The sequence below is a fragment of the Danio rerio genome, chromosome 20, assembly GCF_049306965.1.
Source record: "Danio rerio strain Tuebingen ecotype United States chromosome 20, GRCz12tu, whole genome shotgun sequence".
Taxonomy (NCBI): Eukaryota; Metazoa; Chordata; class Actinopteri; order Cypriniformes; family Danionidae; genus Danio; species Danio rerio.
The window spans coordinates 938,363-957,500 of NC_133195.1; the positions used below are offsets into that span (position 1 = coordinate 938,363).

Consider the following 19,138-nt stretch of genomic DNA (forward strand, 5'->3'; position numbering starts at 1 on the left):
CAACTTAATTTGTCTGTTTAAATTCAACACAAATAAATTGTTTACAACCACTTAACGTAAAAAAATTGAGTAAATCCAAGGAATCATCTCCGAATAGTTTTTTTCAGTGAGATGTATAAATGTTTTGAAATAAGCTTCTCCTGCTCACCAAAGCTGCATTTATTTCATCAGAAAAACTATACACTATAAAATAACTGTTCAAAAGTAGCTAACTAATTAAATCCTTTATTCCCGTGATTTTAAAGATGAATTTTAGCTTTATTACTCCAGTCTTCAGAGTCACATGATTCTTCAGAAATCACTCTAATAATAATAATAATAATAATAATAATAATAAAAAAAATAATAATAATAATTATTATTATTATTATTAATATTACTATTACTTTTATTATTGTTACTATTATTATTATTATTGCACTTATTATTGTTAATATTATTATTACCACATTATTTTTATTATTGTTATTATTATTATTATTATTATTGTTACACTTATTATTTTATTATTACTATTTATAATAATAATAATAATAATAATAATAATAATAATAATAATAATAGTAATGAAGGCAATAATGACTGGGGTAATAACTTCATTTGAAACTACATACAATAAAAAAACTGTTATTTACACTGAACAGTAAAGCCAAATCTGGAGCTAATCAATCAAAATAACTTATAATAACTATCCAAAATTTAGTACATGCAAATTTACATGCTAGAGAAAAATATAAAATAAAAACAATAAAAAGAGAAACAAAAATTTTGTTGAAATTTTGTAGTTTGTAATTTTTTTTTGTAATATTTCACTTGAATTAAACTGTATTACCTTTCTATTTTTAAAGATGTTCAGTGACTAACATATGTCGCCTAGATTCACTGAGAAATGGATAAAAATTAAAATTTTAAAAATGAAGTTTTTTCATTTATACTGTAAATATTTGAAAAAACGTTTTGATGTATATTGTATAATGTATTTTGACATATTTTTTTAAAATGTGAGATCCAAACATGAACGTTATATATGAATGTTATATATTTAATTTGCATATATATATATATATATATATATATATATATATATATATATATATATATATATATATATATATATATATATATATATATATATATATTGTAATTACACAATGCCTGACAAAAGTCATCTCCTCCACCCCAAACCATGATTTCTCCTTCACCAGACTTGACTGATTTCTCTGAGAATCTTGGTCTATGCTGGTTCCAGTAGGTCTTCTGCAGTATTGGTGATGATTGGGATGCAGATCAGCAGATGATTCATGGGATTAATCCACCTTCTGACACTTTTCCAAATGATCACCAAGAAGTCAAGATATTATTTGTTGCTCTTAAACTGGAATCCACCACAAGACTTTTGTCAGGTACAGGTAGTGTGTGTATATAAATACACACATCTATATAACAGATTTCTACATGCACTTTCCACAGCCCTGCGCTGCTCATACAATCAGACGGCTTCGGCCGAGGTCTCCGCTGAGACGGACATTGTCAGTTTGGCGATTTTCACAGTGGTCTTGACGCAGCTCTCAGCAGCGCGGTGCTGGTTCCTATGGCAGTCCGACTCCAGGCTGTTATCCAGCTGCAGGGGGGTGGTGGAGGTGCCGCGGCAGCCCTGACATGCGGCCAGGAAGGCCCGGCGCAGGTCTTTACTCCGCAGTGCGTAGATGATGGGGTTGACGGTGGAGTTGAGCAGCGTCAGCATGCTGCAGAACGCAAACACGGTCTTGATGTTGTCCCCCATCCGCCAGAACAGATCATACACCATGATGGCCAGCAGAGGCCCCCAGCAGATCACCAGCACCACCAGGATCAGCACCAGCGTCTTGGCCAGACGGATGTCCATGCGTGCCTGGTCCGGTCGGGGGGTCTGCACCTAAAGGGGAGGCAAAGTGGCAGTGTTGATAATCCCAGTAGTGAATAGTAACTAAAACTGAACACACTGAACACTAAAAATAATGACTTTTTATCTTGTATTTAAAAGTTTTCAATGCAAATCTAATTAGATCCACTTGTTTTGGTAAACAAAGCAAGTCTCTCATATAGGGCTGTAACGATACACCAAACCCACGATTCGGTTCGTATCACGATTTTTATTTAATTCTTTCGTGTGGGGTGGGAAAAAAAAAGATTTTTAAAACTATTTTTTATTAAATAACATTTGAAAAATCTTTATAAACTAAACATCAAAGAACAATATTAACTATGCAAATTATTAACAATATAAATAGCCATATATAAAATAAATAAATAGCCAAAGCTATCACTTCTGTTTTTTGTAACAAAATACTGTTGAAAAACCAAACAGAACTAAACTCCATTGTGTAGATGGTTCAAGCATGTTGAAAATTCTTTTTCAATCAAGTTCTCTTACATAGAAAAAGTTAATTAAATAGCTACTAGGGATGCTCATTTCGTTAATTTTGCTAACCAACAACCACCGCTCATTAATCGCTTATTACCGGTTAACTGGTCAGATTACTATTAATTTTATATTAAACAAATTGACGTGTCTATTTTGTGTCTGACACATTAAATATTGCATTTTAAAATACTGATTTATTTTTATATGTTAGAATATTAATAGCGGAACAGAACAACAGAGCATTTCCACGCACCTGTAGTGTTTAGCACAGAAGAGCAGAATAATCTAAATAAAATGAATGAAATAAATAGGACTGCCCTAATTTATTTTCACTTAAATAATTAATTTATATTACAAAACGAAAATACTGACTGATTCTTTTTAATAACCGGCATAAGCTTTTTTTTCCAATCATGTTTTTTTCTTCCGTCAAATAAAAATCGCAGACTTCCTCAAATTGATCGCTTCACGGAAAATAAGCGGGGTTAAGTTGGTTTTGTTTTTAATATTCCTGACACATTCAGATGGTCCCTTACTAAGAGCTCCGTGCGAGCTCTCCCGGCTAAATATTGCGAGGGCTTAAACGGAGCAGTGCTTGTAATGTCGAACGAAAAAAAGTGTTAATTAGCTCAACTTTTGCAGGCACGCGTGACGTTATTGGAAAGGTATCACGGGGTGTGTCGCGAGTCTCCCTTATCACACCAGATCTACGATCCTGTGTCGCGATTTCGATTTTATATCGTGTATCGTTACAGCCCTACTCTCATATAATAAATCTACTAATAGACTTTACAAACACTGTAAAAAAAAGCAGGGTTCAACACAATTCTTTCATGTTGTCCCAACACAAATTAAGTTAACTGTTTTTACAAAATTGAGAGGATTCAACTTAAAACAAGTAAGTTTTCCTGCAAAAAAACAAACAAAAAACTCAAGAATTGTGTTGTTTCAGCTCCTTGTGTAGTTAAATAAGTTGTTTGGTCAAACAGCAAATGTCATTTTCGCTGTGTTGTGATGAGAGTAAAACATCGTACTTGTCTTACACTCAAAAAATGACGTTTGCTGTTTGTTTGAACAACTTATTTAACAACACAATGAGCTGAAACAACACGGAAAACCTAATTGTTGGACACTTCTCTTCATATAGTGCTGTTTATTTATTATGAAATTATGAATATTCGCTTTTGTTTCTCTATGACTTGTTCGACATTTTTCGGCCTTAAAGAGTCTCTTAAAAAATAAATAAAAAGGCAAATCTTGCAGAGCCCAAACTTATTTCAGCTGCACTGTAAAAACTGATTCTTTAATTTACGTAAACAAAATAAGCCTGTTGCCTTAAAAGCGAAAAGTTGACTTCATCTAAAAGAAGTGAGTGAACCTATTGTTACTCAGCTCTGTTAAGTTAATTTAACTTAATTTTTATAATTATGCACATAGTTCATTTACTTGAAGGCAACAGGTTTACAAGTTTGTTTAAGTAGAGTCAACTAATCGCTTTAAAGGTAACAGGTTTACTCACGTATTTTAAGTCAACTAATCAATTTAAAAGCAACAGGTTTGCTCACTTTCTCGAAGTAAAGTCAACTAATGGCTTAAAAAGCTCTCCGCTGTCGCCACTGGCTTGCATGGTTCAGGATCTGAAAAGCTACTCATCGATGAATTTGCTCTTCAGTGTTTGGACTCTCAATAACGACTTCAAACCACGCTGAACTGAGCTAAACTGAACTGAACTTAAACACTAAAAACTGAACTACCCTGATCCAGTTACTATGACCATTTAAGTGAAGCTGCTTTGACACAATCTACATTGTAAAAGCGCTGTACAAACAAAGCTGAATTGAATTGAATTAAAAAGCAACAGATTTACTCACTTATTGTATGTCATGTCAACTAATCAAATTGAAAAAAAAACAGGTTTACTCACTTAATTTAAGTAAAGTCAACTAATCGATTTGAAAACAACAGGTTTACCTCACCATCAAACTCCCAAAAACCAAAACTCCCACCAAAATCTAATTTTTTCAGCTCTGGGTTCAGCTTTGGGCTACTCCGGGCAATGGCAGAACAGCAACTACTGAGGAGGCGGGGCTAAAGATAGTAAAGCTCTATCTGATCAGTCAAATTTAGATAATCAACCAATACAAAGGTCTGTGATATTGCACGTACTAGTTTCGTGATAACGATACTTTTGCAATATATTTTGTGCTGCCCTAACATTATTATCGTGACTACAATACTTTGGCAATATATCGTTTAGCCCCATTATTATCATGATAACAGTACCTTTTCGACATATTGTGCATCCCTAACACTATTATGGCAGTTATTATAGTTTAGTGTTATATCGTGGAGCCCTAAAACTATTATCATTATAAAAATACACTCAAAAAAATGAATTATGGCTTTAGTTGGTTCAAAGAATGTAACTATGTTTAAATTAAACAATTCACTTATGTTTGTGTATTAAAAATAAAAGTGTTGTGTTGGAAAAAATTAGAAAAAGTACGTTTTCACATTTAAACAGCTCGCTTATGTAACATGAATGAAAGGGAGTTGTGTTGCTTCTGCAGTACTGCATTTTGGTCAATAGGTGGAGTAATATCTGCACATGCGCAGTTTCAAAACAACACAGGAAGTAAGAAGATTCAAACCACAACGATCACTCTCAGCTCGGCGCCATAATATGGGAATCAAAAGATGAAGATTACAGTACAAATTGCGAACGTGCACAAAGCTTTCCCCAATGTGGACACACAGGTGAGATTTTTTTTTTACTTTTTATGTATTTATACTGAGGCTGTGACAACATTTGAATCATAAATGTACTCTCTTGTAATACTATGTTGTGTTTGTGTATAGTTTTGCTATGAAATTGCCATGTTCCCTGTGTCTTTTCCACATTATAGACAGATAAATGTATAGTTTGTTTTGCATTCCTGTGAAATTTTATACTTGGTATATATTAACTCCCCCAAAATAAAGTTGCAAACGTTGGTAGTAAGGAATAGTCATGTTAAAATAGTCTAAGCTTTTCACTCATCATAGCACACATGCTGCTGATAATGTGACAATAAAAGTGATTTGATTTTTATTTGATTTGATAGTCTTTATTTTAAATGAATGTCAAGCGGTTTGTCGAGTTTGAATGCCAGTTTTGATAACTTACATAATATTAATTAAAATGTGGTGTTGGCACATTGTTATTTATTATCTAATTGTATTCAAGCCTGTTAACTTAAAAAAAAAATCTTGACAAGCATATGTGACACTTAAATAGGATGGCATCTAGCATGATGACATATTTAATGTAAGCTTATTTGTTTGGGCATCTAACACGCTTAAATTTTTAAGTTTAGTAGTTTGCTATTTATATTATTATATTTTATTATTTTAAATCTTTGCTCACTCACATCTATTTTCTCCCTCACAGGTTTACAGCTCAACCTCTAAAGTCCCATATCTGGCTGAGGAGACTGTGGATCATCCAGGTACTATGCCTTTAGATGCCTATACACACATTAAAATGATGTACAGTAAAAATTACTAGTAATTTTAACTACTAATTATTTTAGTAAATTACTAATTGTCATTTCATGTTATTTAGAACATCACCAGTGGAAAAAAGGTGTGAATGCATCCTCAAAGCCCCTAAGTGAGGGAGTACATGGTAAGCTATTTTATTTTATTTTTTAAAACATTTTGTATTTTCCTCTTAAACCAATTCCTCCTTTCTCCTTTGATCTGTTGGTAAATTTTAATTTTTTTACCTGACTCTTTTAGGATGCTGGGCATGATGAAGCGCAAACCTTGATGTGCAACACCACCTTATGAATCTACAGTTACATTAACATTTAGCAGACTCTTTTGTCTAAAGTGACTTACAATTGAGGACACATTCAGCAAATCAACAAGAAGAGGCGATACACCCAAGATGTGCTAATTATACAAAAAATTTTAGGAATTAAGAATGCTTCTACATGTGGTTTGTCAAGCCCACACACCTGTGTGAAGCAGACTTCATGCACAATGTTTTGTTTTTTAGAGATAGGGAGTGGTTGTAAGAAAGTGTCTGGTGCAAATGTGCATAAATGGTGCAAGTGTCAGAGATGAATGTGTGTAGCTATTGCATGTTCTGTGATGGTTGATCTAATTTATGGTGTAGTGCTGATCGTGTTACTTTGCTTTAAAATGTTAATCTTTCTTTGAACAACTGAAGTGTTATCTGCTTTTTCAGTGTAAAGAAGGTACAGTATAGTTTACAAAAGAAGACTTAATTTTTCTAAGTATATTTTTGATAAATCATTTAAAGGCAGAATATTATTTTTAAATGTTTTTTGTAATATATGAAAAGTATTATTTTGAAAAGTGTATTTTATTATGTTTTTGTAAGCATATTTTTTAAATCATTTATTGTTTTCAATTTACTTCATACTTGTATTACTATTATTTTAATAGTATTAATATTTTAACTTATTGTAAAAAGTGAAGATACAGATAAAGACAGTATTTGGATTTTGACAATCATTTTATTGCTGGAAAATGTGTAAATCTGTAAAAATGCTATTGAATAAACTCAATGAAACGGAAAATGTTTTTTTATTTGGTTAAACATAACAATATCAATTTTAGAATAATTGAACTTAAATAACTACATTGATTAAAGCTAAATTACAAATGTTACGTTGATTGAACTAAACAACATTACATTACCTTTATGTAACTAACTTAAGTTCACTAAAATTAATATTCTTTCTTAAAGGTAACTTAACTCGGTTACGTGGAACCAGTGGACAAAAAAAAGTTAATTAACGCCAACATATCATTTTTTTGAGTGTAGATTTGCAATATATTCTGCAGTCTTAATGCTATTAACGCGATAATGATACTTTTACGATATATCGTGCAGCCCTAACACTATTATTGTGATAATGATACTTTTTGCGATATATTGTGCAGCCCTAACACTATTAATGTGATAACGATACTTTTTGCGATATATTGTGCAGCCCTAACACTATTATTGTGATAATGATACTTTTGCAATATATTGTGCAGCCCTAACACTATTATTGTGATAACGATACTTTTGCGATATATTGTGCAGCCCTAACACTGTTATTATGATAACAATACTTTTGCAATATATTTTGCACCCATAACACTGTTATTATGATAACAATACTTTTCCGATATGTTGTGCAGCCCTTACACTATTATCACGATAACAATACTTTTCCGATATGTTGTGCAGCCCTTACATTATTATCGCGATAACAATACTTTTCCGATATGTTGTGCAGCCCTTACACTATTATCACGATAACAATACTTTTCCGATATGTTGTGCAGCCCTTACATTATTATCGCGATAACAATACTTTTCCGATATGTTGTGCAGCCCTTACACTATTATCACGATAACAATACTTTTCCGATATGTTGTGCAGCCCTTACATTATTATCGCGATAACAATACTTTTCCGATATGTTGTGCAGCCCTTACACTATTATCGCGATAACAATACTTTTCCGATATGTTGTGCAGCCCTTACATTATTATCGCGATAACAATACTTTTTCAATATGTTGTGCAGCCCTTACATTATTATCGCGATAACAATACTTTTCCGATATGTTGTGCAGCCCTTACACTATAATCACGATAACACTACTTTTCCGATATGTTGTGCAGCCCTTTCATTATTATAGCGATAACAATACTTTTCCAATATTTTGTGCAGCCCTTACACTATTATCGTGATAACAATACTTTTCCGATATGTTGTGCAGCCCTTACACTATTATCGCGATAACAATACTTTTCCGATATGTTGTGCAGCCCTTACATTATTATCGCGATAACAATACTTTTTCAATATGTTGTGCAGCCCTTACATTATTATCGCGATAACAATACTTTTCCGATATGTTGTGCAGCCCTTACACTATAATCACGATAACACTACTTTTCCGATATGTTGTGCAGCCCTTTCATTATTATAGCGATAACAATACTTTTCCAATATTTTGTGCAGCCCTTACACTATTATCGCGATAACAATACTTTTCCGATATGTTGTGCAGCCCTTACATTATTATAGCGATAACAATACTTTTCCAATATTTTGTGCAGCCCTTACACTATTATCGTGATAACAATACTTTTCCGATATGTTGTGCAGCCCTAACACTATTAAACACAATAGTGATATATCGTGCTAACAATACTTTTGCAATATATTGTGTAGCCCTAACACTATTATTGTGCTAACTATACTTTTGCAACATATATTATGTAGTGCTATCAACAACATACCTTTGTGCCGTCCGCCGAGTGCACGACCAGGCTCTTCTGTGACGTGCGCCTCAGCATCCTCACTGCATGATGGTGGGCCTTCCAGAGGATGTACATGTACGCGTAGATGATGAATAAGACCAGAACGCTGGTCACGCCGATCCAGAACATCAGATAATTCTCATCGATGAGCGGGAAGATGTCGGAGCACACCGAGTTGAGCCGTTTGCAGTTCCAGCCCAGCAGAGGCAGCACGGCGATGATAATAGAGATCGCCCACATCATGCAGAAGGCGATCACTGCTTTCGTGCGCGTCACGATGCGCCGGTACGACAGCGGGCGGTGGATGGACACATATCGGTCGATGGCAGTGAGAAACAGGCTTCCCACAGAAGCGGTGAAGGATGCCGTAACGCCTCCTAGCTTGAACAGAAAAACGTTAGGGCTGTCTTTTCGGTGAAAGACGTGAAAGTCTAGGAAGCTGTAGACGAATATAACACTGCCGAGGAGATCTGCGATGGCTAAGCTGCCAATGAAGTGGTAGGACGGCCTGCAGCGCAGAGTACGCGACTGCAGAATCACACACAACACCACCAAATTCTCCAACACCGTAAACGTCCCCAGAGTTAGAGATAACACCGCTATGGCTAGCTGCTGACTGGGAGTCAGTATCATGAAGCACTCCATATCCATAAAGTTCTCCCCGCACTGCAGACTGCCGTCTTCAGCATGGCTCCAATTACCGAAAACATCAGAGCTGTTAGTGGGATAAAAGGGGAGACCTTTGACGATCAGCTCCTCATCTGGGGCTACTTTATCCGCGAAGGAGCTTCTGCGGTAGGCTGCGAACGGCTTGGGCAGAGGGTATCCGCTTTTGGAGAAGTCTCCGTCAATAATGTGGTCGTCGTAGCCGATGTCATTGGAGCCGATGTACTGCAGGCCGGAGGTGATGGTTCTGAAGGTGGTTTCCGCCACTCCGTCCAGGACAGATTTAACATCGGACTTTGAGGCCGGGAACAGCATGGTCAGAGATGCTCTAGAGGAAACCTGTCGGAGGAAATGGAGAGAATGACTACGCTTACATGGACATCAGCGATCAAATTATTCAGCTAAATCTGAATGAGGCAATGATATGAGTAAAGGGGCAGTTCACCTAAAACTGAAAATTCTGACACCATAATTTGCTCCAAACCCAAAAGAAGATCTGATGAAGAAAGAGAGAACTTTCATTGACTTCCATAGTATTTGTTTTCCTGCAATGGAAGTCAGTGGTTACAGGTTTTCAGCATTCTTTAAAATATCTTCTCTTGCGCTCAACAGAAGAAAGAAACACATTAAGGTTGAGGGAGAGTCAATAGTGAGCAAATTTTGATTTTTGCGTGAACTATCCCTTTAAGGTGCTTATATGAGTTGCTTTTTGATATTCCTTTCATGCTCCCTGATTGACCTCTTCCAGTACACTGATTAACATGTGCAGAACGCAGCAGCACGAGTGGTCTTTAATGAACCTAAAAGAGCACATGTCACTCCGCTGCTCATCCGTTTGCACTGGCTGCCAGTTGCTGCTCGCATCAAATTCAAAGCTCTGATGTTTGCTTACAAAGCGATTTCTGGCTTTGCTCCTTCTTATCTGCTCTCACTTCTGCAGATGTATGTGCCCTCCAGAAACTTGCGTTCTGTGAATGAACGTCGCCTCGTGGTTCCATCCCAAAGAGGGAAGAAATCACTTTCCCGAACTCTCGCGTTCAATCTGCCCAGTTGGTGGAATGAACTCCCTAACTGCATCAGAACAGCAGAGTCACTCGCTGTCTTCAAGAAACTGTTTTACAAAAAAAAAAAAAATGACTAATGTTTTGCTTCTTACACTTTACACAACTTGAAACTTGCCTACAGCACTTCTTCATTGTTGCTCTTATAGTTGTGTAAATTGCTTCCTTGTCCTCAATTGTAAGTCGCTTTGGATAAAAGCGTCTGCTAAATGACTAAATGTAAATGCAACGTGATTACATCACCACGCTATCCAACGTTTCCTCCGAAGCTTCGAGTCATTTCTCTGTGTTTCAATTGAAATTGTTCGACTTCGACCGCAGTTCAGTAGTTCCACTTTTATTCATCAACATGTCCTTCATTATCTGTGAACTCTGAGGTACTGGATGAAACTATAAAGACTAATAGGAAAGAATTGAAACGGAATTTGATACCGCTCCCCAAATAGAAAGAAAACTTACAAATTTCCCTGACAGCAATTGTAAAACTGTTCACCAGGAGTTCACCGTGTTCACCTTAGATGTGTGGCTGTCCGTGGTCCTTTACTGACTTGGGAACAATGACTGTAAAAATATGGACGACGTGTCAGCGCTTTTTCCTATTGAAAGCTTTGAATGCAAAACGCCTTGTGACAGGTACAAACTGTCGCAAAACACTGCTGAAATTGGAGCCTGGGCATGCGCAGAAGGACTGCCTGATGGAGCCAGAGGCGGAGCCATGGAATCAAGCTTCCAACCAAACACTTGTACGTCAAATCAACCACACCGCCCCGGAGCTTCTCTTTTGACCACCCGTATGTGCACTGAAGCAAAGGCTCGCTAATAAAAAATATAAGCATGTACATAAAAAAACAGGATTCATTTAAAAACTGTGTGGTGTAAGCTGTTTTTAATAATTTAATAAAATCAATATATGTTGGACTGCAGAAATAAACATTTACATACACTCTCGCCTGATTTAGACTTTATTTATTTATTTATTTATTTATTTATTTATTTATTATCTTCATATGGGTAGAAATAACATTAGAATGAACTTAGCAGTATTAACCCATCAACTGATGTCTGCCAGCTGCTGCAACATCGCTTCTGCATTGTTTATAAATTTTTTGCCTCCATTTTCATTTATTTGATGCCTTCGTTGTATCTGGCAAGGAGGAATTTACATTGATTGATTAGGAGTTTCAAATAAAAAGCCAACATGTATAGTAATAATATATAGCATTAACAGCTCTGTTTATTATATAAGAACATCAATATTTTATAACAGCAAATTGAGTAGATTAACATGCTCAAAATGTCAGAGACATCCTGTGAATCAAGTTCAAATAAAGATACAGGATATCGACGTGGACAGAGGCTAACATTAGTTTTGTCTTGCTAATTATTATCTCAGACCCGTAAAGAGAATTTCTGCTAGTAACGATCCCCTGTATTTCCCTGTCATGGCTAACGTATCAACAAACAACTAAGATAAAGCCCACACTTTACTAAACAAACGTAGATCAGAACGTTTAGTTTACTGCTGAACAACTTATTTTATCATGGTAAAACAACCCGGAAATCCAACATTGGTTCTTCAATCTTCTCCTGAAGCCCTGCCGGTCTGCTTAGAGAAGCTGTCAATCACAACTGTCAATCATGATGACACGCCCCATTTTTATAGCATCATATTACTAGCTAGAAACATAGGCTGCGTCCGAAACCGCCTACTACTCAGTAGGTACTGCATTTGAATTTAAACGTACTCGGCTGCTAGAAAAGTGCGTTCTATACAGTGTGAATGTGAAAAGTATGAATGGAATTCGGACTTACTACATCCGCCATTTCTGCATAGTCACGTGACCTACCTACGTCAGTTGCGTCACCTCACTTCCATTCATGAATTCTCTCACAGGGCATTATGGGATAGCGTAGCGTGCATGGGATGCACACTGCAGAATCTCGCCAGAAGTAGTAAGTCATCCCGGTACTTCTCGCATACTGATTTTCGAATTCTATGAATTCGGACATACTACTCGGCTCGCATACTGATTTTAGCGTACTATATAGTATGGAAGTATGCGGTTTCGGACGCAGCCATACTGTTTACAAAAATGAAGATCTGCAACTATATCAGCTGATAACCAGCGCCTTAATTCACCAAAACCATCTTTCGGGACATTTTGCAAGTGTGATTATTTTTTTTATTTGGACTTAAGTCTCATTTATTAACATGTAAGAGGTGGAGTTTATGACTTGTACTGCAGCCAGCCCCCAGGGGGCGATCTAACGCCTGGGAGCATTACTCAAAAGCAGGCATGTGGCACACCTACTCGGGAGAGAATAGTCAGCCTGATCTCACAAGGAAACGTAATTATTACGTTTTTCAGTTTAGTGGCTAATTCGTACAAGTTCGTACGAGATTTTAAAAAGGAGGCGTGGCACCCAACCCCACCCCTATCCCCAACCGTCATTGGGGGATGAGCGAATTAGAAAAAATTTAATAAAAAATTAAATTAAATTAAAAATAATTAGATCGTACGAATTCATACGAATTAGCCACTAAAACAAAAAGTTACGAATTGCCGTGAGATTACGTTGGAGTAGTCCAACACTTGTGTGTGTGTGGAATATCCTGTCAGAAAAATGTGAATAATCCGGTAATAGTTTGATTGCGGTGTGTACATGTCTGTACTGCACTTCAATAATGCCACTAAAATAGGAATTCTCCACATGTCTTAATTCATGTTTACTACGATCATGACTATATTCAAATCAAGGTCATCTAAGATGTCTGTTTACATGGTCGACTCTTAACCAGAGTGTTATCTTAAAAAGACCTCGGTTGTAATTTTGATGATGATCTGTGGGATGTTGTAAACAAACGTGTGTCTTTTTCATTTTCTAGTAACAAAATAATTGAACAAAATTACATTTTACATATTAAATTACATTAAATTAAATTACTAATTATTAATTATTAATAAAATTATTATAATTATTAAATTAAATTACATATTAAAGTTCGCCTCAGTAGGATATATCCCGGTGCATCACCTTTATGTAACAGAACATAAGGGCACGCATATTTTTGGGAACTGTGAAAAAAAAGAGATTTGGGATACTGTACATGATTACAGAAATATCACAAGACTCCTTTAATTTATCTTTTTGGGGTGGACTTGAGTGAGGGATCATGCCCTTTTTTTTAACCAAAATGGTAGGTCTGGTTTCTTATGTATCTAGGATCTGGTTAAACTGGAAATAGGAACTCCCTTTAACAACTGAATTACTTAAAAACATCATACATGACATGCCCAGGCAGCACAGTGGCGCAGTGGGTAGCACAATCGCCTCACAGCAAAAAGGTCGCTGGTTCGAGCCCTGGCTGGGTCAGTTGGCATTTTTGTGTGGAGTTTGCATGTTCTCTCCGTGTTGGCGTGGGTTTCCCCCGGATGCTCCGGTTTCCCCCACAGTCCAAAGACATGGTACAGGTGAATTGTAAATAGTGTATGTGTGTGAATGAGTGTGTGTGGATGTTTTCCAGCGATGGGTTGCAGTTTGAAGGGCATCCGCAGCGTAAAACATATGCTGGATAAGTTGGTGGTTCATTCCGCTGTGTGCGACCCCAGATTAATAAAGGGACTAAGCTGAAAAGAAAATGAACGAATGATTCTTGTTTTAGTACCATGAACTGGATTTGTTGTTGTGCATGTTTTTATATTTGTACACTCTGATGCTACTCAACGCTGAACATTCTTTTTGTCAACTGTGCTGTTTGTTATATTGTAAAATGATAAATAAATAATAATAAAAAAAACAGTATTGTCTTAAAGGCGTAGTTCACGTAAAATAAGAAAAATCTGTCATCATTTAGTCACTTGTTTCAAACCTTAATGCGTTTCTTTCTTCAGCTGAGCACAAAAGATGATATTTTATTAAAAGATTCTGACCTGTAACCACTGACTTCAATTCATGTGTCCTACTATGTAAGTCGATGTCTTCAAAATATCTTCTTTTGATCTTTGAGAATGCATAAATAGTGAGTGAATTAATTTTAGGTAGAACTATCCCTTTATTCGCATTAAATTCCAAGGATTGGTGTCCGTGTAATCGCACTGTGTTTGCTCGGATCAGTCTGACTGACTCATGTGGATCCTCAAGATAACAGATATTACTGAGCTCTCGGAAGCTCAATCGATGCTTGGCTTAGCCTGGAAATAAATGCACTCTCAGACGAGCCACCATATATATATATATATATATATATATATATATATATATATATATATATATATATATATATATAAATACACAGACACAGACACAGACACACGGCTCTTGTATTTTGCACTTGTTGTTCTCCTCGCATGGACGGGCGTCCGGGGATTATTACTCTAAGAGATGGGCTTTGAATAATTAATGCCAGCAGTGGACAGACTGAACCCAAAACGCCATTGAGCAACAGTCAAGTTAGGACACAACTTTATATACATTCATTCATTCATTTTCTTTTCGGCTTAGTCCCTTTATTAATCTGGGGTTGCCACAGCAGAATGAACCGCCAACTTATGCATATGTTTTACGCAGTGGATGCCCTTCCAGATGCAACCCATCACTGGGAAATGCAACTTTATATTGATTTAAAATATATATATATATATATATATATATATATATATATATATATATATATATATATATATATATATATATATATATATATATATATAATGGGGAAAGGGGTTTGGGGGTTATGTACAAAAGCTAATTTATTATTCATTCATTCATTTTCTTGTCGGCTTAGTCCCATTATTAATCCGGGGTCGCCACAGCGGAATGAACCGCAAACTTATCTAGCACATTTTTACGCAGTTGATGCCTTCCAGCTGCAGCCAATCTTTGGGAAATAATTTATAATTATTATAATTATTATTATTATAAATGTTGAAAATGTTAACACATATGCTAATATTTAGTTACTTGGCAATTTGAACGTCTTAGCGATATCGAAAACATAAATATTGAGGTGTTAAATGTTAGACGCCTTTATTAAAATGTCCTGAGATGTTATTTACTATACTATTTATGTTAATGTGCGTATTTATAGTTTATTCGTAACATTTCGCGACGTTTTAATAAAGTCTGCCTGCTAGCATTTAACATGTTTGTGTTTTGAATCGATTCTCGGCATCAGATGGCAACAGAAGTTCGGCTTTTCTCTTCGTGTCGATGTATCGCAACATGTGGGAACTTCACAGCCACTCAATCCTTAGAAATATCGCCTAGCAGAAACAAAATAAACCCGCTTTATTAAAAAAACAAGCTACTCTGCAAGGCGCACTGGAGATGATCGAAAATAAAACAACTTTTCCGTTCTGCTGGAATAAAACAACGCAACTGAGGACTCACAAAGCGTCACATTAGTAAGTATAATCTGCAATCCACCAGGTTGGTATAGTCTTTATATTGAAAATAATGAAGTTTTACCTTCACATAGTTCGCGCAGGTGTCCGCTCCGTCTGCACAGATGAACTGGTCCTGCTCCGCTGCAGAATGAGCCTTCAGATGCGCGCTCTCTCTCTCTCTCTCTCTCTCTCTCTCTCTCTCTCTCTCTCTCTCTCTCTCTCTCCGGCTAGGTTTGTATGGGAACGAGATGCTCTTCTGCTCAGTGCGCATCATACATGACGCATCCCATGCACATGACCACCCACATTCACGAGCGTCTTTAATGTCAGAAATGAGAATACCTCAGAAGTGTAGTACTGCATGTGTGTTGTGTTATGTTGACTGCTCTCCTGCTCGGGTCTCTTGTGGTTCATGATCCTTGGAAGAAGTAGAATCTGGCCTGCTGCATCATTTGATCTACTGATGTGCTTCTGTTTGTAGGCTTATTATTATTATAATGCGATAATAGTCAAGTTAACCATTGCACAATGATGATTCAGCTCACATTTGTTTCTGAATGCTTCCAATTTGGTACAAAACGATGAATAGCTGTGATGGTGTCCTCAATTGTATAGTGCAAAGTGAAAATAAATTTGTAATACTGATGTTTATTCATCAGGTATGACAACCAAAATTCAACGTCTGATAGACGTCATGGTAATGTTCACACAACTTCAAGCTGCAGCATCATTAGACGTTGATATTTGGTTGGTTTTCGGTTGGACATTGACGTTGGTCTGACATTGAGTTCTGACGTCAACCCGATGTTCATTTCAATTGAATTCACCTTTATTTGTATAGCGCTTTTACAATGTAAATTGTGTCAAAGCAGCTTTAGAAGATCATAGTAAATACCAAACAACATGCAACGTCCCCACGACATTGGGGTACAACGTCAATCTGACGTACTGTTGATGTCTTGTTCTTGCTGGGTGTTTAAGGCCATTTCGGTCCCCATACAGTGAACATCTGTCATCTTCTCATCAGTGACATCATCTAAACAGTCTCTGGGTGAATGCGTGTAAAGATTTTGGAGATCTTCTTGGACACGTTTAATGCTTCCAAACAGTTTGCTCAACACAATCTCACAGCAATTCGTAACTTTTTCATTTAGTGGCTAATTCGTATGAATTCGTACGATCTAATTCGTACAATTTAGTACGATTTGCTCATCCCCCAATGACGGTTGGGGTTAGGGGTGGGGTCAGGTGCCACGCCTCCTTTTTAAAATCGTACGATTACGTACGACTGAACTCGTACGAATTCGTACGAATTAGCCACTAAACTGGCAAAACGTTTTCTCGTTAGATCAGGCTGGTTTGCTGCATTTATAAAAAAGTCTTGAGGTAGTTCATTATGAGGCGATTTACCTTCTATGTGTGATTTGATTGGACGGGAATTACAGGACTGATTTCTCTAATCCCCATAAACAAGAAAAAAATAATGTAGAGACTGCAGGTTGAAGGACAGTAGTGGAGTAAAAGAGCAGATACTGCACTAAACATATACTCAAGTGAGAGTAAAAGTGCACATTTTTAAAACTACTCAGTAAATTACAATTCCTGAGAAAAAGTAACTAATAACAGTAATTTGAGTATTTGTAATTAGTCACTTTACACCACTGGAAATATATGAAGAAGTATAAAGTAATATACAGCTCAGGGCTCTCTCCCGGGACAGCATGCAAAACATGCAATCATCAGCTAAGTGTGAACTCTTGAAATAAATTTAATCTAATAGACAAAAGATGTCAGAAAGGTTAAAGTTATTAAGGGAGAACGACAGCGATCAGGACTGCGACATTGCTCCATCCACCGTATCGAACAGCTGTTTTTGAGGGCTCTCAAAGGGTCTATGTTTCACAGGGGATCGGATAGACCAGCAGAGAGTACAATACCGTAGACAGCATGAGAAATTCACTGCTGTGAGCTTTTTCTGGATGTCTAAATGTAAAACTGCAAAGCTTTGTGTCACTGTACTGCTGAGTCATTTGTATTCCCTAAAGAAGTGGAGAGCCGTCCAATTCAGCTTATTATTACCTTTTGCTGCAAAAGCCCTGATTCTTTCTGGTAGCAGCAGATATACTGTAGATTCACACACGATCCTCACCGGCAGAGGAATCGTTTGACGCTGACTCTACTGAGCGCCAGAGGCTTACAGAGACAAGGGTGTTACAAATAGCAAACACTTTAAAGCACTGAAATATCTGCAACACAGAGTCATATGTGGAGGAGATATGGGCTCTGGCCCACACTGAAACAGCAATAAACGTACTTAAATGTACACTTGAGTGCAGTTTCTAGGCAAAATGAGCACTAGGGGGCAGCATGATGATCATGTTTTTTGTTCCTTTTAACACTAGTCATATTTACAGGGGCGTGTTATTGATGAATAAAGGATTGTTGTTGTGCAGTTCTTTAAATAAACACCACAAAACAAATTAACATGTCTATAATTTCTAACCAAATACATTTGCATCAATATGGTGAATCGAACAGTTTGTTTGGTGTTGTACTTGTGAAGCAGAGCGTTCGGGTTCGAGTCCAGTGAACCAGGATTCTACGAAACAGGTAAAAGCAAAGTAAAATTAAAGTACAACTGTATGGTCGCACTGCTTTTGTCTCTTATGTCTGCTTTTGAAGACAATATTTGTTGGTTTAAGAGGTGAGGATCCATGTGCAGTTTTTTAAGAGAGTCGTCAGGCAGGCAAAGGTCAAAACAGGAGCAGACAGGAGCATGCAGATAATCCAAAAGTGAAGTCAGAGAACAGGCGAACGGTCAGGACAGCCAGCAAAACAACATAAAACAATAAACAAAGCAAAGGTCAAAACCTGGTAGGCAGGACAAGCTTCGAAATACTCACTTACAGTATAACAAGACTCAGCAAAGAGTGTGTGAATGAGGTGTCTTAGTCCTACACTGTAAAACCCGACAGTCAACTTTATCAAATGAAATTAGTGTAGTTAACTCAGAATTGACTAAAAGTTAATTCTACTCATTTGAAAAAACTTTTGAACTCAGAGTTGAAGGTATTGAGTTAATTAAACACCTCAATACTTCAACTTAAATGGAGTAAGTTCACAGTACTCAAGTAGATTAGTTTAACTCAAAAGATTTACAGCAATTGGTTTCCTCAAACGGTTTGAGTTGCTTTAATTTATTGGGTTGTACAGTACTCGGTTGGTTTGAGTTCTACTCATTTATCCGGTTTTACTGTGCTGAAATCGTTTCGTTTACTCAAAT

General features: G+C 36.6%; 1 protein-coding gene and 1 long non-coding RNA gene across 2 annotated transcripts; one reads left to right on the top strand and one right to left on the bottom strand.

Annotated features, from left to right (window-relative positions):
• Positions 1 to 1,143: 1,143 nt before the first annotated feature.
• On the bottom strand, positions 1,144 to 16,039 carry cnr1 (cannabinoid receptor 1). Its single transcript, NM_212820.2, is given in 3 exon segments — positions 1,144 to 1,915; positions 8,721 to 9,746; positions 15,938 to 16,039. Coding segments are annotated over 2 exon segments (1,428 nt in total). The 5' UTR covers positions 9,723 to 9,746; positions 15,938 to 16,039; the 3' UTR covers positions 1,144 to 1,489.
• LOC141379505 (uncharacterized) lies at positions 5,033 to 6,993 on the top strand. Its single transcript, XR_012396283.1, has 4 exons — positions 5,033 to 5,161; positions 5,835 to 5,892; positions 6,009 to 6,071; positions 6,185 to 6,993. It is a non-coding gene; the product is annotated as an uncharacterized lncRNA (long non-coding RNA).
• Positions 16,040 to 19,138: the final 3,099 nt, after the last annotated feature.